The 22,270-nt window shown below is 47.4% G+C and overlaps 4 protein-coding genes across 4 annotated transcripts; 1 reads left to right on the top strand and 3 right to left on the bottom strand.

The window, feature by feature from the left end:
- Positions 1-5,689: 5,689 nt before the first annotated feature.
- Positions 5,690-7,030, top strand: LOC117585381 (gustatory receptor for bitter taste 93a). Its single transcript, XM_034274829.1, has 2 exons — positions 5,690-6,761; positions 6,830-7,030. Exons 1-2 carry the CDS (start codon positions 5,691-5,693, stop codon positions 7,028-7,030), a joined length of 1,272 nt encoding a protein of 423 aa, XP_034130720.1. The 5' UTR covers position 5,690.
- Positions 7,031-14,661: 7,631 nt separating this feature from the next.
- Positions 14,662-15,927, bottom strand: LOC117585395 (putative gustatory receptor 93b). Its single transcript, XM_034274859.1, has 2 exons — positions 14,929-15,927; positions 14,662-14,876 (listed from the first exon to the last, which is right to left on the bottom strand). The coding sequence occupies exons 1-2, from the start codon at positions 15,925-15,927 to the stop codon at positions 14,718-14,720; spliced, it is 1,158 nt and encodes a 385-aa protein (XP_034130750.1). The 3' UTR covers positions 14,662-14,717.
- Positions 15,928-16,318: 391 nt separating this feature from the next.
- Positions 16,319-17,594, bottom strand: LOC117585378 (putative gustatory receptor 93c). The gene is made up of 2 exons (XM_034274826.1): positions 16,533-17,594; positions 16,319-16,477 (listed from the first exon to the last, which is right to left on the bottom strand). The coding sequence occupies exons 1-2, from the start codon at positions 17,592-17,594 to the stop codon at positions 16,319-16,321; spliced, it is 1,221 nt and encodes a 406-aa protein (XP_034130717.1).
- Positions 17,595-17,704: 110 nt separating this feature from the next.
- On the bottom strand, positions 17,705-18,982 carry LOC117585376 (putative gustatory receptor 93c). Its single transcript, XM_034274824.1, has 2 exons — positions 17,927-18,982; positions 17,705-17,869 (listed from the first exon to the last, which is right to left on the bottom strand). The coding sequence occupies exons 1-2, from the start codon at positions 18,980-18,982 to the stop codon at positions 17,705-17,707; spliced, it is 1,221 nt and encodes a 406-aa protein (XP_034130715.1).
- Between the last annotated feature and the right edge of the window lie 3,288 nt (positions 18,983-22,270).

Below are 22,270 nucleotides of genomic sequence, written 5' to 3'. Positions count from 1 at the left end.
TCTCCTTCGCTTGATCCTGTTATGGCATATTGAGTTAATGTAGTCAAATTACATTGCCTGGAAATGCATCTTCTCGCATCACATCGCATCGCATATTCATTTACCAGACCAGCTTTGAGCCCATATGGCAGGGCAACAGCAGCAGCAGCAACAACAGCGGCAGCGGCAGCAGCAGCAGCAGCAATTAACTGCAAAATGTCATTAACCAGCGTCGTAGGTGAGAGGAACAGGCTGGGATGGACAGACACGGACACGGACACGGACACAGACTGACATATGACAGGCACATCAAGCGGGAGAAGAGACCGACCCAACCGACAGAACCAGCCCAATCCGGCAGAGCCCGGTTCAGCATCACTAAAAACGCCCTCGCTCGGGCCAAGCCCCTCTCCTGTTCGGCCCACGCTACCCTACCAGTCCCAGTTCCAGTCCCAGTCCCAGTCCCATGGCTTGTGTATTATGTTCCCTGACGTTCCACCTTTACCATTAAACGCTTGATTAAATTTCACTACAAATCGCCCCTGGGCTGGGGGAAATTTTGTACATATGCCCAGAGCGTATTCGTATAGGGATATGCATATCCATCCATTATTGGAAAAAGGTCATCCTCAGTTTTTCAGTGTTGTCCATATGTTGTCTTTGGTGTTTAGACATACATCCATCCATCCACCTATCCCATTCCTTTCGATCGCATCTGATCCCAGCCCATCTGCTGAGTGTTTTGACTGTCATCGCAATTAGAAAGCTCTGATAGCCGTGCTCTTCCTCCCTCTCCGGTTTTTTGCTGATCTCACTTACCGCACATTTCTTGCATTTCATTTCCCATGAAACATGTTCCCTTCCGGCAGTGTCACAAGGAGCGGGAGTCGGGAAGGGTAGCAGCGGATAGGAGAGGAGAGCACCGGAGAGTGAACAGTTGGGGAAGCCTAAAAAGTGCGCAGCAGCGAAACGCGGTGAGAAAATGTTTTGCATTATTTACATTTTTACTGCAGTTAGTTATGTTCTGTTCTGCTCTCTCCTCTCCACTGAGAGAAATTTCAGGTTAACTTTTTGTTTGTTTAAATGTTTTTTCCACATCTGTTTTTAATAGATTTGTTAGGAAACGAAGATCCGTGTACTATTTTTTACTGTTGCAGAGCTTTCATTCTTTTTTTTCTTTCAGTGTTGTAGCCGCTCACTGATCTCTTCTGCTGTCTCGCTTTGGTCATTATTCCCCTGCAGGACATCCGTCATCCGTTGCGCTTTTGCTTTGCTTGGTTTTGTTTTATCGCTTGGCTTCCTGCTGTTCTGGCTCTTCTCCTTCTCCTTCCTCTGCCGCTACCGCTGCTGCCGCTGCTGATGGTGCTCTCATTAACAAATTGTCAGGTGTGTGCGCTGGCGTCAACGTCGCAGCCTCTGCCGCTGCCGCTGCAGTTATTCGTCATGCTTTGGTTAATCAGCACAGAACCGAACCGAAGCGGAGTGGAGTGGAGCGATTACGACGTCGTCAAAAAAAGAGAACAGAAACTGCCGTCCAGAACATGCTTGCAATTCAACTGTAAAAGCATTTAAACGGAAAGTTTGTCGGCTTCCCTAAATTGTTCGTCTCTTAGGCGGCCCTCTTTCCTATTACTCCATCTTCCTTTCCGCTCTTCCCCCTCCATCGCTTTTCCCGTTCTTTTCCCCCATCTCTTATTGTCAGTTCTTCTCGTTGTCTGTGTTTACCTGTTGCCTCGTAAACAAATGCCGGGCTTAATCAATTCGTAAAACCGTTCAAACTTCAAGTGATAACAAACAAAGGCGAGACGACGCATTGCAAGAAAAGAAAATCCCAGGGATCGGATTCTGTCCAACTCCAGTCCACACACTCAGTGTACCATACCGCCGTATCCAGCTCTGGACGGTCATCTGCTGGGATGGGGATGCTTCATGTTTATTTTCTCACACAGGCGGCAAAACAAATAAATTCCAGTTGTTTCCCCTTTTCAGAATTGATTTTGAAAACCTAATCAAATTTACCAGCCTCTGTACTTATACCCTAGCCCCTTGCTGGGTTGTATGAGCCGGAGTATATTGGTTAAATCAGCCAACTCAATTCAATTATTAAATTAATCTACGGAATATACTAAGGATAGAAGAAAGTGTACATATATATCATAGTCTTTAAAATTCCTACATATGTCTTTGATATTAGGAACCATGTCATTCCCATGGATTTATAATATATGTTTCTTCTTCTAGGCACTAGATTCTAGGGTATCTCCAGAGCGACTCTCGTTGGCTGTTTCCTCTTTCTCTCCTCTCTCATTACTTATCGACGACCACCACCAGGCAACTGTGGGTGTGGGTCCGAAGAGTCCCCCAGTCACTATTCTGTAATTAAATATCCAAATTAAGAGTAAGCAAATGCGCTGCCGGTCGCCTCCTCTTGTCAACAGTCCCGGGTTGCTATGTAGGGGTTGCATCTGATCTGATCTGAACTGATCTGTTGCATCTGGAAATAGCAACGCATCTCATGTGAGGAGGCATTTTATGCAACACACGCCAAAATTACAAGTGGAATGGGACAGTGGGAGCGGGAAGCCGAATGGCAGAGCTTCATCATTTGCATGGCTTGTCTTTGTGTGGCTCCCGCTCCCTTCCATCCTCACTCACTCTAGTCTCTTTTGATGTTGTTGCAAACGCATGGGGCATGTCTCCCGCAACTGTAATGACTCCACAGTCGACGTCGGCAGCTCCATCTGGCTCCTCCGTCTAGCTTTTCTCCAAAGAGTGGGGGGCCATAGACAATGAAAAACATTTTCCTGTCCCTGACGCTGTTGTTGCTTGCACTCAACCCCGGCCCCTGATCTGCCTTAGCCCCTGCCCCTCTCTTTTCCCCGCACACTCCAGCCCGAGCTCTTTCTTTATTCGTGTCCCTTTTCCCGTATTTCCCTTCCCCCTCTCTTACATGATCAACATAAAAATCCATATGATGTCGATGACTTTTTTGTTGTTTCTGCTTTTGTTTTTTGTGTTCTATGCGTTTGTCGATGAATCCCTCGCGCTCTCTCTCTCTCTCTCTCTCTCTCTACACACACACAGAGCAGCCTGCACTCTCTCTCTTCACATATTTAAATGTGCATATCCAATAGCTCTCTTTCTCTTTCTCGTAAAAACCTGGAATGCTCTCTCTAAACTCCTAATGTCGTTGAACCTTTTTATTCCTTTACGTTTTTATTGTGCCGTACTTTATTGTTATTATTATTTCGCGCGAGTGTGTTTTTTTCCTCATTGTGTTTGCTTTTGCAGATTCGCTTGCTCTCGCTCAACTCTGCATCCACTGAAAAAAATTCTTTTATTTGATGAAAAAGCAAGAGGGGATGGTGGCTAGATTTGGAGGCCAGGCCGTGTCGACTCATCGATTTTATATTACGTATGTCAACCCTGAATTAGTCATCTATCGAGAAATGCAATTTTTGAGCTTTTTTCTGCTGTGTGTGAGTTTCTCTGCTCTGCTTTGACTGCGTTCTGATCTGGTTTCGCTATGTTTTGCTCTTGTTTACTCTCTCGCTCTCTCCCGCGCACAATCTTTCTGCTTTTACGATGTCATAGTAGAACCAGCAATAACAAGAATAACAACAACTGATGACAGCGATAACAGCAGCACATGCACACGTGCATTCTGCTGCTGCGGCCGGCCTCTGGGCAATTATTTCCAATTTAGCAAAGCAGCAGCAGCAGCAGCAGAGGCAGAGTGCAGCCAGGCTGCGTCCGAGATCGGGGCTTGGCTCTGCTCTGAGCTCTGCTCCTATTGTCTTTCGCTGACTGACGACACAGTTCATTGGCCCATCCAATCCAAGATGCAACAGAGCAGAGTAGGAGCTGCAACAGATGCACTAGCATCAGCATCATCATCATCCCGGCTGGGTCTCTGGATCTCTGGTGCTGGGGTCAGGCCTGTCCCATGCAATTACTCCATGTACTTGGACTGTAATAACACGGAGTCGAACTGTACGTAAACTGGTTGCAGGATGCTGTGGATGCTGCTGCTCGAGTGCTCGAGAGTGGAGACTTTCTAGCCAGCGTTATCTGTCTATATCTATCTAGGAAAACCAGTTATAGGGGGCCCAGGCTTGTTGCACGCCCATTTTAGCTGCCACAGCGCTGTCGTTGGCAGTCGCCAGTCCCCAGTTGCCAGTTGCCAGTTGCCTGTTCCCTGCCCCCCTTTGTCAGAGGCAATGATCAAGCCAGGAGCAGCAGGCCAGGCCCGAGCTTGACTAGACCTGTTGCTGCTTGTCGCTGCTGCCTCTGTTGCCTCTCTCTGAAACTCCAACTCTGTAGCTGGATTTGCTGTTGTGGCAGCCACATACTCGTGCACACACAAAGGCTATTGACTCTGTTGTTTTTCTATTGCCCGTCTGGGTTTGGGGCCACTCCAGGCACTTCCTTCTCGTGGCTCCAGCTGGATGTGGTGGCTTGCAAGTTCGTTGAACCAAGTGGAGCTATTCTAATGCCAGGGAAACGTGTTTGGCCACTTGCAATCGGAGTCGGGCATGGCTGTGGGAATGGGAACGAGTACTGAAACTACACCAACTCCTCCCACTCCTCCCACTCCTCCCACTCCCGACATTTCCTACTTTCCCCCCCAACACCACAAACAGCATCCGCATCTGCACCAGGAAGAGGCACAAGAGTCATCGCCTCACCAATGCTTCACGAGTGGATTGAAATTGAAATGAACTTCGCATTGAAGCGTAAGCAAAAATCAAATGAAACGCACACTGGAGCTAAAACGAGGAGAACTGAAACGAATTCAATGGATAGAGGACAAAAAATAATTATTCAGCAATGGAAAAACTTAGGGGATTCATTTATAGTTCATGTGATCGCTAAGATGCGGTTTTTCGGAGCAGTTTAATGATTGTGAAGTGCAAAGAATTTCTGTTAGAGTTTCGTTTGGCTTAAACTTTATTTTTGAGGTTTTGAACAGTTTAATTTCTGCTTTTAAAAACCAAATTTGGAGGTGAATGAACTTTCCTAAGAAATAGAGGGCGTGGACATCCATACATTCAAAGAAGTAAATTCATTACAAAATCCCATTATTTGCCATGAAATATGATCTTAATTTATAAGAAGAAATCGTAAATATTTATAGAACGGCAAATATTCAAAGAAAACTAATTAAAAACTTGCTGGAAAATAGCGTTGAAACTTTATTAATACATTCACCTCATTACAAATATTCGATTGGAATTTTCGGTGATTTTTGCTGGTTCCCTCTGCCCACAAGCAACTTCATCCGACGATGGGCATAAATATCAATTTACGCCCATTTTTTGTTGTTGTTGTTGTGTCTTGGGCAACATCTGTTCCAATGTGCCCATAGGCAGAGGGCCCTGTCAAAGCCCAAGTGGATCTGGATCTGGGGCTGGCCTGTCCATCATCATCGTTGCCCGATTATTGTTGTTGCACTGGGCCCTGTTCGTTGTCCCTGGGCCCTGGGCCCTGGGGTACGGCACGGTACGGTACGGGGGCCAATCAGTCAGCGAGGCACTCAGCGAAGCGTGAATGGCAATTGCCGATATCTACACATTCAATTAATAAAATCAACAGCAAACACATCAGCAGAGAACCGAAGGGAAGCGGCGCACGGCCCGGCCCGGCCAGGACATGTCATTAGCCAAGCTCCAGTGCAATCCAATCCAGTTCGGCTCAGTCAGTGCCTGGATATGGCCAAGTACAGTCAGCAGGAACGACGAAACGATGGAGTGGAGGTGGAGGTCTGGTCGCGAGGCATTATGGTGGGGCTGTATCGGGTGGCTCGACTGCTGTCGTTGATCTCCTTTCGCCTGGATCGAGAAGAGCTGCAGCTGAAGCTCCCGGCGAGTGGCAGCAAGAACAGGATCCTGGAAACAGTCTGGCGCATCCTGGTGGTTCTGACCTATGCGAGTGTTTGGCCGACACTCTCCGCGCATCTGATCACCACTCAGCCGCAGAGCTATGCAGATCTGTTTGCCGCATTGCAGTCCGCTTCGGTGTCCATTCTGGCTGTGATTTCGTTCATCATTCAGGCCAAGGGCGAGAACAAGTTCCGGACGGTGCTCAATCGGTACTTGGCTCTGTATCGGCGCATCTGTACGGAGACTGGCGTCAATCAGCTCTTTCCCATGAAGTTTATAGTTTATTTCCTACTCAAGTTGCTGCTGACAATTGGTGGCTGCGTGCACGAGCTGCCGGCGCTCCTGCAGGTGGGACACTTTGCAGACGTTGGCCGCACCGTGACGGGCATCTACATGTGGCTGGGCACCCTCTTTGTGCTGGATGCCTGCTTCATGGGCTTCCTGATCTCTGGCATACTGTACGAGCACATGGCCTCCAATATTCGGCTGATGCTGCAGCGCATGCAAATCATTGAGTTCCCGGATAAGGCAGTCCGGATGAGCAACTATCAGCGGATGCGACTCCTTTGCGACTATGCCGACGAGCTGGACGAGTATGCCGCCATCTACAGTGAGCTGTACGAGGTGACGATCGCGTTTCGCCGCATGCTCCAGTGGCAGATCCTCTTCTATGTGTACTACAACTTCATCAGCATCTGCCTGATGCTCTATCAGTGCATTCTGCGCTATCTGAACGAGGATGAGAAGGCGCTGGTCTCGCTGGCAATGGCCACCATTAAGTTCTTCAATCTCATTCTGCTGATCATGTGCGCGGACTATGCGGTCAGGGAGTCACAGAAGCCCAATAGGTTACCCCTCGACATTGTCTGCAGCGACATGGATCAGCGTTGGGACAAGAGTGTGAGTGTGGCTGGTGGATTTTCCTCAGACTTAAATGATGACCAATTGATGTCCTCAACTCCCGTTAGGTGGAAACGTTTCTCAGCCAACAGCAAACGCAGCGCCTGGAGATCAAAGTCTTGGGTTTCGTTCAGCTGAACAACGAGTTCATATTGCTAATTCTCTCTGCCATTATATCGTATCTCTTTATACTGATACAGTTTGGCATTACGGGCGGATTCGAGGCATCCGAGGAGGTGCGCAAGCAGTTCAACATTAGCAGCCATTAAATGTACGCATTTTTGAATTAAAATTTGCACTACTGAAGTACTTCTTTCTCCTGAGTGGTGGCCAACAAACCGAGTTCACCTTCATTACCTGCTGGGTTCACCTCACCTTCAGCTACCGAGTTCATTATCGTTCATTATTCGTGTATCTCTCTTGCCACAAAAGTTCTGATACAATGTTTGGGAGTGCTTTGGGGATGAGCTCGTTAAAAGTAAAAGAAAGAGCAAAACCCCAAAAAAAAAAGGAAAAAGGAACCAGAAATGAGAATGAGCCACAAAAATTGACTGACACACGGTGTAATTATCATAAGTATCTCCACCCAACCCCAACACTCCCCCACACTCGGTTTTTCCCATCCTATCCACTTGATCAACATCGTCATCGTCATCGCTCAGGGTCGAGTCGATTCAGACTCGGACTCAGACACTGACTCGGAGAGTCTTTGTCTTTGATTATTTTTGGTAGTCAGCGGAGCGTAACGCGCTTGTCACGCCTATTATTGTATGTACCATACGTTGTAGGTAGCTTTCCGTATATACTCGTTTGGGAGAGAGGTTATAGTAGGAGCGGCGGCATCTGAACCCTGGATCCGATCCGATGCGATCCGATCTGACGACCTGTGGCTGAAACTGGCAAACAAAGCAAACAAAACGGCGAAAATACGCGCCTTCGGCCTGCAACTGAATTAATTTTTCTCTACTCTCTGCTCCGCTGCACACAGAGCGCGAAGGGAGGGGGGCAGTAGGATGGGAAGCATCACAGGGGGATCTCCCAAACCCAATCCCTGACACTGACGAGAGAACATTCAAATTTTTGCGCTGTTGTTACCTATTTTTTTTGCGCTCATTTGGAGCTGGCCAAAACCTGGCCAAGCCATGCATATTTCCGGCCACCACAGAGTGAGGTAGATCGGATCCCAGGTCCCAGAGTCAGACCCACACACCCATTCCATGGCAGACACAGAACCAGACACAGACCCAGACCCAGACCCAGACCCATTCCATTCCCGTTTCGCTGATTTCCTGCCATTTGGCGCATTTCAAGTATTTTGCAATGTAATTAGTTAGGAAGCTCCCCACCCGCCCATAGCTCTGGGATTTGCCATTTCTATGGGAGCGGAGTTGGGCTCTTTGGGCTATGGGCTGAGAGAAGCGCGGCTGCTGCATAGCCGGGATGCCGCAAGTTGAAAGATGCCGCCCCCTTTGTGGTGGTTAATGCTGCTGTGTACACATGTAACTAGCGACGTAGTCAACGCTCATTGCACAAACATAACCAGAATGTGAGATAGATTCAAAGGCCGAAGATTCTAATGCCCTGCAATAATGTGAAGAGAAACACTGAAACTGCAACTATATTTTCTCCCTCTCCTGTGGAACTTGTGGAACTTGTGGAACCTATAACTATATTTTCTCTATTTTGCATGCTGCTCAAAGAGCGTTAAACTCCCTCTAAGGGTATTCCTGCCATACCCAAACTGATGCACTCCCATTCTATTCAGTTTGGAGGCAGGGCTAAGAACCTGGTGGCTAATCATCTGTGTGCAAGCAAGGCGGCGAAAACAAACGCTTTGACCTTTGCGATCCACAGAAGCCGCAGCAGGCGAGACGCCAAATCAAACAGCAACCGTACGAGTAGCGGCTGCTACGTCATGTTCCACATATTACTTTCACTTACGAATCGGCAGAAACAAAATAGAAACCACAATCACAACCAACACAAACGTGCGAGTGTGTGGGGCGGTGTGGTGTGGGGGGGGCTAAGTGTTCTTCCTCTACTGTGGAACAGCTGGGATCGTGCGCTCATAAACGTGACACACGACAAACAACTTCATTTGTCATACTCGGTACGAGAGTCGAATGGAATGGAATGAAGCACTCAATAAACAAGCGTGCCCAAATGCTGTTTGAACTTAATTTGTAGAGCAAACCGAGAGGCACTGACTGTCCAGACAGAGACCCGTTCCCTTCCCCAGCTGCTGAGAATGAGAACGTGAAATTCCATGATTGTGTTGTTGTCGTGGGTCTACATATGATCAGAATGCATAGTAAATGAAGTGGGCGACAGACAGACACCACAATACCCACAGAATACTGTTCGTTTGCGAAAGAAAAACATCTGTAGATGGTGTTGGAGGAGGTGTGACCCCGACCCGTAAGCGTATAGCTTAAAAGAGAGAAACACAGAAAAATGCCAAATACCCGTTTTGGCCTAAAAACCTAAAGCCCCAAACAAGTTGGTACACAGCAATTTAACGTTAGCAAATACTTAAATACCCTGCACTACTTTTTGGAGTTTAATCAAAATTTAAGTGAAAAGTTGCCCACTTGAACCGTTTTACTGATATGAACGTACGCTTGTAGGGTGACTGGCAAAATTCTATTCAAATCAACAGACGAAAACAAACTCACACGACAGTAACACTGGACAGAAGCGCATTTGAGTCCTTGAAACGAATAGATACAATCACTGATCACATATATCACCATTAAAGATTTGGCCGCACCTTGAAAATTAGTTGATACAAGAAGTAATGAGGTCAAGAACCCCTCGGGTAACATTAGTATCCTCCTCCATCTTATCTATCGAATGCACACTATACTCGTACATATGTACATACAATAATTTCATTGCGACACAGTTGCGGTGATAAACGGACGCATGAAAGAGCCAGCGGGACACCCGACCCTACCCACTCATTCGATCGGTGGCGTATCCGAAAAATATGCGCCATACAATGCGTCATATGAGATGGTCTTTCGCTGTAGGAAGGGGACGGACACTGGCCAAAAGGCCCAAACCTAACCGAATCGATCCGAGAATCCAACACGCACACAACGCCCTCCCCCCGACCACGCTGAGACGTTCTGTTATTTGTTATTTGTTATTTGTTTTTTGTGTGTTCGATGAACCGAATGTTTGACCCACTTTCCCACAAATTAACGCACTATATGGCGAATGGAATCCACACACAACAGCGTTAGAAAGAGAATAACAGCGAAGTAGAACGCGAGAGAAACCGAACTTTGATGAGAGCAGCCAGCAGAAGAGCGAAACAAGCCGTCATAATTGAGGTCGACGTCGAGACTACGCTCGATCATAAAAATAATATTGATTTGCAGTTGTTGTTGTTGTATGCGTGTTTCTTTTATTCGTGCTTGTAATTTACGCAACGCAACGCAACGCTCGCTCGCTCGTTTGTCGTTGTCTCTCTCGGCTACTTGTCTTTGCATTCGACTAACATTAACAGCAGCACGAGATCAACAACATCTGCAGTTGTTGAACTTTTTGCAAACAGCGCGCAGAGGCAGCGGCAGTGGAGCTGGATCCAAAATCTGAAATCAAACAAAAAACCTGTTCCGAGGCCGAGATGGAGCTTGGGCTTGCCACACGTCTCTCTCGGGCAAATCAAAAGCTGTAGAGCCAAAACCAACGAAAACTTGACGTACACGTCCCGTACTCTCCCACTCCACTCCATATCACTGCTCCCTCTACCCACCTCTCGCTCTCTACCTGTCCTCTGTCCTCTGCCCTCCTCACTCTCTTGCTGCTTTTGCTGTGCCCACTTTTCTGTTTTTCTGCTGCGATTTCCGCAGCAGTCCCCGCTGCTGCTGCTGCTGCTGCTGCTGTTGATCTTTGTGGACTGTACTTTTTTGTTGTTTGAATCGCAAACTTGTTGGTTGATGGGGGGGAGGGAGTGTTGATTGAAATCGATCGGTGCAACGCAGCCGGCATTAGTCACCCCAAGCTTTGACCTTGCTGCAGTGCATCAACATCTGAAACGTACATCAGTAGCTGGTAGCTGGTGCTCCAATCTGTTCAGCTGCTATTCGGATATCTATAATTTGGTTGAGCTAAAAGTGATCTCCCGGCCATGTAATTAATATTGCAACCAACCCCGGAGCAGCATCTTAAACTCCCCCCCACCGAACTACCCGTCCTGCCACGCCTAGTGCTTGTCGTTTTTGAGAACGAGCGCATAAATGACGCTTTCCTGTGTACTTAAGGTGTCTAAACTTGACTACCGTGTGCAGTGGAGTGGTGTGTGGTGTTGTGTTGTGTGGACTCAGGCCCAGAATCTTCCAGTCCGCAACCTTGCCCAAGACAACAACTTCTGATGCTTCTGCTGCTTCTGCTGCTGCTGTCGATGACCATTATTTTAGCTTACGGCGATATATTTGCTCAACCCTCTCAGTTGTTGTCCACTCAGAGAGGCGGCGGTGCGACTCGCATCTGTGCATTTGTCCGGCCTTGAGTCCCATCAGTCCATTCTCTTCTCTTCAGCTCTGTTCGGTTCTGTTCGCCTCTTGGGTGTTTGCTACCGGTCGGGTTGAGCTTTTGCTTTTTGTTTTTGCTGTACTCTTGCTCCACAGATGTACAGCCAGCCATCCACAGGCTCAGTCAGCCGCTGAGCGGAGCATGACAAACAGTTGCAGCCAAAGCAAATAATTAGTATACATCGATTATCTTGCGCCTCGGCCCAGTCACCGGGGCACAGAGTCACAGTCCCACAAAAGGTACTACCTGGGCCCTCGGCTACCGGGCACAGCTTTTTGCCTGGCCTGCCACCACACAAAACAGGATCCATCTCCAGATGTTGGCACTTCGCACACGCGCTCAGCTTGTTGGCTCTACTCTTTGCTTAAGAGTATGTTAGATATTTATAAGCAGTTTGAAGCGCATCAATTTGTCCAATGTTATACGGATAAACACCATTATTTTCTTTATGAATCATTGATAAAAGTGAAACAAGAAATCAAAGAAAACGAATTACTCGATTCAAATGCATGCATCCAATCCATTCATGGAGATCCATCGCTCTACTGAGCCCTGAAAGGGTATTTAATGTCTCGTTCAACCGAAACAGATTTCCTTTCTGCTTGTTGTTGCTGCCTGCGACTTCAGTTTGGAGCCTCCGCAGCCTCCAACTGGGCGTGCGCCTACGCGCGCCCAGCAGCCCACAAAACGAGTTCCCCCTCGCAAATCGCAATTCGCGACTCCCCAACTCCGACGCCGACAACGATTCGCCTTCTCCTCCTCCTCCGCTCCTCTCCTCCACCATGTGTGCGCGGAGTGGTGCGGAGCAGTGTGCTCATAAAATGCAGTGCCAGAAACTGTACCCCGGCCCCAGAGCGTAGTCAACCCGAACAGATCTCGAACCAAAGGAGACGTGTGCGCAGCTCGTGCCAATTTCTTTGGGGCCTCCAACTTTAGTAGTCGCCTTGCGAGTCGTTTTGTCTTTCGCTGGTTTCTGCATATAAATAAGAATATTCACACACACACACACACACAGCCAGGGTAAGGGAATACAAACATACATACATATAGGGCATAGCGGGTATATGTACATGTGTATGGGTGGGTCTGTGCTTAGATGGCAACGCGTCTAGAAAAGGTGGGGCTGCATTTGCATTAAAGTGCCATTTTTAATTAGTCCCATGCATAAAATAAGCAACGGGTTGCGCAGCAACAACACACGAGTGCTCTGGGGGGCGCCAGAAGGCCCTTATATGGAACCACTCAGAGCGCTATCCCAGTATTTCCACAATCGCTTTATATGACAATTTTCAAAGTGGTCCCCATTCTAGCTGACATTGCAGGGCAAAATAATTCCCTCCAGCCTTGAATTTAAATTTATGGGATCTAGATATTTGCACCGCAGAAGAACAAGTAAGTAGTAATTACATTACGAGAGTTGGTGCACTTTATGGGTGCTCTTCTTGTCGTACACCATGTACATTGTATCTAGAATTAGATTAGATAGCAAAGTGGTAAAGAAATATAATCATCAGCCTCATCGAGCCCTTGAACAATAAATAAATTACAACTAATTACTGCAAATGATTATTTCAAGTTTGATGGGCGTCTTTTCCATTGTTTGCTTTCGAGGCAACCCAATTTGGTGTGTGTAAAATCAGCAGCAGCGGTGGTTACATTTGAACAACAATTCCCAGTGTGTTTCCTGTGCAAAAGCTTTTAGGGCTAATGAATCCAGAAATGGCTCCGTTGAATTGGTTGAGATTGTCGGGTCCCATCTGATCGCATCCCCTGCTGCTGTCGAAGCAGCTACCGGTTACCGCTTACCGCTTATGATCTTGATTGAATCTGAGGCTTTCATCATAATAATCAACATAATGATGATGGAATTTCCTTCATCCGTTCTCGGCTCTTCCTCTCTCACCCTCTCTGGCCGAGAGGGTTCATTTGTAGCTGTACTTTAGGCCCCAGCACACACGTGAAGAGTTGGCCAAGAACGACAGCTACCGCTACCGCTACCGCACTCCAAGCTCCAACTTGAACTCCAGTTGGCGACTGGCACTGAGACTGAGACTTGGACTTGGACTTGGACTGTTCCCTGTTCCCTGTTCTTTTGTCTAGTGAAATGTTGAAAGCATCATTAATTTTTTTTCGTTCTTTTTTGTTTGTTTTTCATACGTACTCACTTTATGCCTTGGCTTTAACTTGAACAAAGTTGGGATGTAAGTATGATAATTGCGGAATGAAAGGGAGGCAAAGATAGAGAGAGTCGGGAAAAAAAGTGACCCATAATTACCCAGCCAGCAGCAGAACAATCATGGGAAAAATGACCGTAACTTGGCTCAGTCTCTCACTCACCTCTCCCTCTCTCTCTCTCTCTCTCTCTTTCTTTCTCTCTTCGACGCTTATTCTGTTGTGTCTCTGATGAAGTACAATTATTTAAGCAATGTTTTATGATTATCTTGCTGTAAACACAGCACGCATAAAAGACAACAAAATAGTTAAGAGAGAATAAAAAGAGAAGTGAGAATCTTAGAGTTCAGCGTGCAGGCGTGGAGATACTCAGCAGCAAACTGGGAACAGTAAAAGCAGGACTGTACATGGAATATATGTAGATAAGTTATAGCTTTAGATATTTCTTGTAATTAACCAATTTCTTGATGTTTAATTACTAAAGAAAAAGACTAAGCAACTTTTAACACTTCCTTCATACCCTTTCAAACTACCAACTACAGGGTACACACAAGTACACCCCATGAGAAAGCACACACTCTCAGCAGAAGCAGAGAACGGAGATCGGGTCAGAGCACCCCGCGTCGGCCACAGTTCTGTCACTGCCGAGATAATGTTGCATCGCGAATCGCTTGATTTTTGTTTTATTATTGCCGCCGCGTAGCTGGAACAAGTGCAGCCCAACAGCAAGTGCAGCGTGCACCTTTGTGCGTGCCCTCCGATCGAGTTGCCTTGAGGCAGACAGACACAGACAGGCAGACAGGCAGACCCCTGCTACGGACCCATGCTAATTAGAGCGACGGCCTCGGCCTTGTTTTTATGCGCATTTTAGCGTGAATTGTCCCACTCTCTCTCTCTCTCTCTCTCCCTGCTCTGTCTCTGTCTCTCTATCTTTTCCCTGGTGCATAAATTTTCTGCTCCACGTCAGCATACATGTATAATTAATGCGGAGGCCAACACATTCATGGGAAAATGTTGCAGCGGAACAAACGGTTAAGCGGAAATCGAAAATTGGGTCCTGGCGAGCATTTTCCAGCAGTTTGCATTTTAATGTAAATAAATAAAACTTCTTTCACATAAGTTGAATCCTTGTTTCGGTTCAGCTAATATTTGGCTTTTACGTGTAACCGCAGGACAGGTGGGCAGATTGGACAGGTGTGTGTGTGTGTGTGTGGACATTGGAATCGAAAGCGTGACGAGGAATCAAAATTGCTTCGTCTGAATGCCGTACTGAACCAGAAAGGTCAGATATGTGACCATGGCGGAGAGAAAGAACAGGGTGAGCTCATTGGACACCTCGAACAGGCCCAAAGGACACACCCGCAACTGCTGGTGATTGAGGCGGCCCAGAAAGATCTCCAACTGCAAAATATAATCCTTAAAGTGGGTGCTATGAAAATGAGTCCACACGCACCTTGATGTGGCAGCTTTTACTCTGGCCAATGGTATAGTTCTCCAGGCTCAATCTGCGCACCAAGCGCGAACCACTGACCGCTCCATGGACGGCCAGGGTCAGCAGGACCACGTCAATGAGCAGCTTGAGCACGAGGCCCCACAGACTGAAGTGATACTCCCTGCGCATGATGGCATGGTAGGAGACCATGGCCATGGCGGAGAGATTTTGCACCAGGCTCAGGAATAGTGGCAGATCGAAGAGCCGCTGGAAGGAGCGGGTCACCTGGTGAATGTCCTCGTAAATGGCCAAACACTCGTCCAGATTGGAGTGGGCTCGGACATCTGGCTGCTGCTGTATGTCCTCCTCCTCCGAGCCGAGTTGAGCGCGCAAGCGATGATCCACATAGCGATTCAACTCCGAATAGAGCACTCCAATGCTCAGATAACCCACAAAGCAAAAGTGCATAATCATGCCCGTGCCAATGGATGTGTAGAGATCACACAGAACTGTGAGAAACACCCAGGGCGTGTGCTGAGTCTGGAAGGCCAGGAACACAAAGGCCAGCGACAATAGCTTGAACATCAGCAGCGTCAGCTCCAAGCTGCCACCAAAGCCCTCCTCCACCGTTCGTGTCAGCGTCCTCAAACGCCGGAAGAGTGCAAAGAAATGGTTGATTAGTTGCAGGATCCTCTGCTCGTAGCAGATTTGCAGCACCAGTATGATGGCACTGCACACGAGACAGCCGACCAGGCGCAGTCCAAAGAACACCCGCAGGTACCAGTCCGTGTATTGGTCGGCCCAGGCCCCATAGCTAAAGCCATAGAAGCAGCTACCCAGCACGCGGATCAGCACGGAGATCCAGTTGTACACCTTTCGACTGCCCGCAAGCAACTGGAAGTCGTCACTGCGTCCGATCCGAAAGGTGGCCACACCAAAGGCGGTGGCATAGTAGAAGCAACCGCGGAGCAGCACCGCCGATATCCTCGGAGCGTTGAGCCAAGCAGGAACTCGCGGCATGACTGTGCTCCGGCAACGAGACTCTCATGCCATATCATGCTATCAATTCATTAAGTAATTAGATTGACTATTGATTGAGCGCCCCCACTCATCGATTCACTTCGTTGCACTCATCCAACTTGAATCCAATCCAACTGGCACTGATGCTAGGAAAACAAAGTTTATGTGTCGTAAAAATACTGACCCTGTAACCCTGTAACCTGTTCGAATTTTGTTAACAACTTGCAACAATTTGTAAGCATTTGTTATGGCAGTTTTATTCAGCATTCGGTCGAACTACAATTAGGTTATGATACAAGAACTGTTCCCCATTTGGAAGTCTGAAACTTGCTCGCATTTCTTCATGATACTTCCGGACACCTTGAAGCTTTGCTGATAAATGCAGCTGGCTTTATAATCGATTGGTTTGTATTCCATACTGCATCACGTAGGTGAAATAGGTAATCATGCTTGACAAAAACACCAAAATGATCTCATTGGAGACCTCAAACAAGCCCAAGGGACGCACACGAAACTCGTTGACGTTCAGGCGACTCAGGAACATCTCCAACTGCAAAAATACAATCAAATAGAAAGATGTTCAATGGACGATTTCAAAGCCAAACCTTAACATGCCACTGCTTGTGATCGCTGCCAGAGAAATTCTCCAGGCTCAATCTTCGTATTACTTTGGAGCTGCTGACCGCCTCGTGGGCAGCCAGGGTTAGGAGTATCACATCGGCGAAGCTCTTCAGCACGAGGCCCCACATGGCAGCCTGGCTGGGATACCGATCGGAGCGTATGATCACCTCGTAGGACAGCACCGTGGTGGCAAAGATCTTGGCCACGAGTATTACGAGCAGTGGCAGCTCGAGCAGGACATGAAATGATCGGCCCACACGCTCGATCTCGTCGTAGACGGCCACGCACTCCTCCAGGCGGCCACTGGCGATCCTCAGCTGACGGCGACTGGCAGGAGCACCGCCAGTACGTTCCAGCGAACGGAGCTGGCGCCGCAGCTCAACGCGAACATAACTGTTGACCTCCGAGTAGAGGGCCGCCACACTGAGGTAGCCCACGAAACCGATGTGAATGATCATTAGGGAACCAAGTTCGACAATGATCTCGCACAGAGTTGTCAGCCAGCCCAGCAGACTGGAAGGAAACAGTAAATGATGACACTCGCAGATGAGCTCGTAGCCGAGGCAGACGATCTTGAAGAGGAGTAGAACAAACTCCCGCTTGCCACCAAAGCCGATCTTCGTTCTCGCCGACATTTGACGCACACGACGGAAGAGCCTGAGGAAACTGTTGATCATGCGGAGAACCTTGTGCTCGTGGAACAGCTGCAGCACCAGGATGCAAGTGGTGCAGACGAGACAGGCCACCAGTCGCATGCACTGCATCACCCACTCATAGGGATCCTCGAGCACCAGCACGTATGGCGCACAGAAGCAGCCAACCATCGCAGAGCAGAAGATGCGCAGGATAAGGGAGTACCACTTGAGCCGGAAGTTCTTGCGTCCCATCAAGGCATCGTTGGGTCCTTTCTTGGAGATGCCAAAACAGACTACGCCCAAGGCTCTGGCGTAGTGGTAACTAATGGCCAGGATATACGCGGATAGCCTGGAAGGACGCACCTCTCGCAGGCACCCGAACATGATGAAGACTGCTCCACATTTGGACATTTGGAGCTCCTGATTATCTGCTTTATTCAGTGTTTACTTGGCCACTAACCATTTAGTTGGCATACGATTTGGATAAACAACGAATCAATCCACTGATTACAAACCATTCCCTATTTGATTTCCTCCTTCGACTTCATTTTGTATTGTAGAATATATATAACAAAGGTGAATAGAGCGGAAAGGAAGACCAGGACCAGCTCGTTGGAGACATCAAACAGACCCAGGGGACGCACGCGAAACTCGTATAGATTCAAGTGTGTGACGAACATATCGAACTGAAAGTTAAAGTGAATGATGATTGTGAGTATATTTATAGATGCCCAACGGCTTACTGTCGTGTGCCAGTCTTTGTGGTCGCTGACAGCGCAGTTCTCCAGACTGAGTCGTCGAATGACCCCAAACTGAGTCATGGCTCCTTGGACTGACAGTGTGACGAGCAGAAAGTCTAGAATCACTTTGGTTATCAGCAAACAAAGCTGCATTTTATGCTCATCGAACCAACCATCCACAGTCAGTTTGTAGATGGCAACACCGAGAAAAATATAGTTATGAATGATGCCCAAGAAGAACGGAGCATCGAATAGCTTCTGAAATGTAGTGGCCAGGCAATAAATCTCCCTATAGAGTGCCAGGCACTCGTCCAGCTTTCGGCGCACAGTCCTCAATTGGTGGCGTCCTGGCTGTAGTCCGTACCTCCGTTGCAGGGATTGCAATTGGCCGCGCAGCTCGCAGCGCACAAAATCATTCAGCTCGGAGTAGAGTATCCCGAGGCTGAGGTAGTACACAAAACTGATGTACATCAGCATGTTGGTGCCGAAAATGATGAGCGTGCTGCACCACCAAGTCACAATGTTGCTCAGACTGAACCCTACGAGTACATCAAAGAGGAATACCAGCTCATGGATGCGGCAGCTCAATGAGAGGAGCAGCAGCAAAAGCTCTCGCCTTCCGCCATAGCCCACAAAGGATTTTCGGCTGGGTAGAGCGCGAACCCTACGAAAGAGGAGCAGACTGGCGTTGCACAATTGAACTGTCTCTGTTCTGTATAGAAGCTGCAGTCGAACTATGTAAATGCAGATCAGAGTGATAATTATTATGCGTAGCACATGAGACACCTTTTCCATGTAGTCCTCTAGGTGCTGGATCCATAGGCAGTACAAGCAACCAAATATTCCCATGGCCACAATCCGATAGATAGCACAGAACCACATCAACCAAGGACAATGGTAAGCTCTCAGTTGCATCACCGTTTGGCCGTTTTTGTCTCTCCGTTGACTCCACTCCACTTTAAAGCTGAGCATTCCCATTAGTCTGGCATGGCAGTACATCACGCGTAGGATACCCGCGGATAGTTTGGATGCACTCATTTCACGTAGAACCCCAAACATGACTGGAAATTTGCAGCGCAAAAGGTATCACTCGAAGGTGCATTTTACTAATGAAAATTTAACCAGTACTCCGATAAGATCGCTGTTGGCAGGAGGACTTATCCCTAGAGGATTGGTTCTGATGGGTAATTGTATTGGACGCAGATCCCCATCAAAAGGCTGTCACTGCGACACTCCGCGGAACTGAGTCCCAAAGCCTTATGGTAAATGTATCCTTAGAAAGGAACACACCTTGCTAACCTCAGCCACTTAGATGTCCATTAGTGATGTTCATGCTTTTTGCAGCCTTTCCATTAATGTTTACAATCTCGACATCTCAATAATGTGATCGGTTGTTTTGATTTGAAAACCACGTGTCCCTCCGATCTATATGGTACGCTCCCTCCCATACAAAGTTCTTTATCTGGCTTTGCTTTTGATTCACACGCTCACGATCCGATCCGATCCAAGGCGATGCGATCCTGGCTGAGCTGAGGAGATGTGGCTCTCTGTGGCAGCCACTCGGCCCTGCTTCTGGCTGTGTAAATGACGCCCCCACTTTATGCTGTACGTGATCTTCGTCTACAGTATCTTTTGTGCTACATCTTTGTTGGATGGCATGGGCTATCTGGGCATGTGCACGATTACAGCGAGCAGCGATTTGCGTCCGTCCGCATCTGGGAGAGAGATCTTTCAAGTCTGTCAAGCAGGGGTCCACACCCCAACTCTCGTCTCTTTGTCTGACATTTGAAAAGAATTTTCACGTTGTATGAGTTATTTTTTCCCATCTTCTTTTTGGTTTTTTTCTTCTTCTTCTTCTTCGTAGGCAATTACAGTAACAACAAGAGGAGGAACAACTACAGCAGCGCAGCTCTCGAGCACGTACATTTTCCGGCATTGTACGAAAATTGTGGGAACAATCAACGAAATAAGCAAAAGTGCTTTGCATGCCGTTGATTTGTGCTGCAAATTGCTTTGGACTGAAATTACGACAAAAAGATGGAAAAAAACCGAGCAAAACATTCGAGGAGCCGAAGCTTTAAATACACTTTTCAGACCGGTGGAGTAAATCGAAAAACTTTTCCAACCAAACACTGTTCAAGCAATCGATCAATCGTTTGCTCTTGGCAGCGCAGTAGCCGCAGTAGCTGTTGATGTACATATATGTATTATTACAGCAAGTTAAACGATAGAAGTATGATACTCTTTTAAAGGGTATCTCATGTGCCCATATAGGGACCCAGAGCAGCAACAAATGAGCCGAGTCGAGCTAAGGAAATGACGCAAAGCCACAACTTGGTCAGCAGATTAGAGCAGTGATCGGTAGGAGAAATCCCCGATCCCTCGCTGGTGGAATCCCTCCCAGGCCCTGCTTGACCTCACGTTGCTCAGGGGCCAGGCCGGCCAGACACGCAGCCTCAACGCAGCGGCAGCTGTGCGAGGGGTTGGTAGGAGGGGAAAGTATGTAAGTAGACTTCAGGGTTGATTGATTTCAATTGCAGCTAGAACAGTGCTCGTCGTCTCTGATGGCCTTGGCTCGCTTTTCACGCTTTTCCAGGCATTGCACTTACATAGGCTCAGTTGGGCCGTCCCTCCCCTCCGCACCTCTGACATTAATGGTGATTAATGGAAAGATTGAACGTAATTAAATTTGTTTTTGTTTTTTTTGTGTTCCTTTTCGCTGGGCTATAAATTATTTGCGATTTCGCAGACGCCGTTTGGTTCACTGCAAAAGCAACAGCAGCAACAACACACAACGGCAAAAAAAAAATGTGAAAGCAAAGAGAAATAGCGAAACGACAATAACAACAGCAACAGCGGCAGGCTTAGTGGTACCGTTACAGCGAGAGCAACAACCAGTGAAGGAAGACAGCGAAAAGCAACAAAAGCAACATATCAGCGAGGCCAACGTCATAAATTTTGCCTTCTGCAGCTTTGAATTTATTGCGAGGCGAATGCAAAAGCGCAGTCGAAAATGCGGCCAACGCAGAGTACAAACACCTCCACCGGGCTCTGTTTCTGTCCAAAAGTGTAGACATTCTTATAAGGTGAGGCATTCGCAGAGCGCGTGCGGGCTGTGTGTTTACACACACACAACATATGAATGTAGAGCTCGAAAATAATTCACCCTGTATTATTTTACCGTGCTTGACTTCCTAAGCTTCGTGTGCGTGTGTGTGTGACTGCATTGCGATTGTAGCCATTAAAATCTTGAAATTGCATGCTAATAACCGTTCCCTGGCCCGCTAGTTAAGTGGGCAAATATGTTGTACATGCTCGTTACTAAATGCAAGCATGTAATTTGCCTCTTTTCGCAATGCCATTATTACATATTGCATTCTTGATTCGCTCAGCCGCCTCTAAGCAGTACAGATGCCGATACATACATATTTGTACATACATACGTGTGTGCACTGTACACACACATATAAACTAGCTTTGCCTAGCAACTACAGACGGAAAGAAAGTTGCTTCGTTGCAAGTGTTTGATACTCAGCTAGACCAACTTGGAAGAACTATTAAGTAGAAATTGAGAACAAAGTTTATTGTGTTTTGATTGAAATATGTCTAGTAACCGCAATAGAAAGTAATAAAAGATAAAAACATAAAAAATGCTACTAGAAGATCATTTTTATATATGAGTTGCAAACATCTGGTTAAATCTATAATGACCTCTGCAGGGTAGTTTAGTTTTCTATGTGTTTTATAGTTGTGGGACAAAACGAGGCAGAGGAATCCACAGACAGCACCAATGGCTGGCAGTAGGCGGCAACAGTGGCTGGGGGACGGGGGCCAGCATCAATCATCATCAAGCCAAAGCCATAGTTTGGATCTAAGGCCCCTCTCTGCCAGCGCGATCTGCCGGAAGTCGCAGCCAATCTAATGTTAAGTGCCCACTCCACTTCCCTAGCTACGCGTAGCACAAAAATTACGACTAGAAAGCATTTTCCCCATTATTGAAGTGTTTGAATACAGTGGAGCCTCTTATGTGTGTGGATTGTGTGATTGATGAAGTAGACTAGGAAGTTGGTTCATGTTCCGCTGCTCTCGCACACCCAACAAATGGATTCGACCCTATTTGATACTGTGGAATCTCTTAAGACAGACAGGTCCCTGAGGCGTTTGTCTCTCTATCTCATAGACTAACAACTCCATTTGGCGGATTGAATTCTTGAGCTTAAGATGTAGGCACTAGATGGAATATTCCCCAAATGTTGGAATAGCTACCAGCGCTCACTTTTCTCACTATTTATTTTATATAGCTCAATCGTTGCTTTTCCAAGACATGTGGCTTGCTTCCTCCTAGAT

Source organism: Drosophila guanche, unplaced genomic scaffold (genome assembly GCF_900245975.1).
Source record: "Drosophila guanche unplaced genomic scaffold, DGUA_6, whole genome shotgun sequence".
In the NCBI taxonomy this organism is placed as follows: domain Eukaryota; kingdom Metazoa; phylum Arthropoda; class Insecta; order Diptera; family Drosophilidae; genus Drosophila; species Drosophila guanche.
Note: the sequence above shows the minus strand (reverse complement) of the source record. Positions and strands in the feature narration are given on the sequence as shown.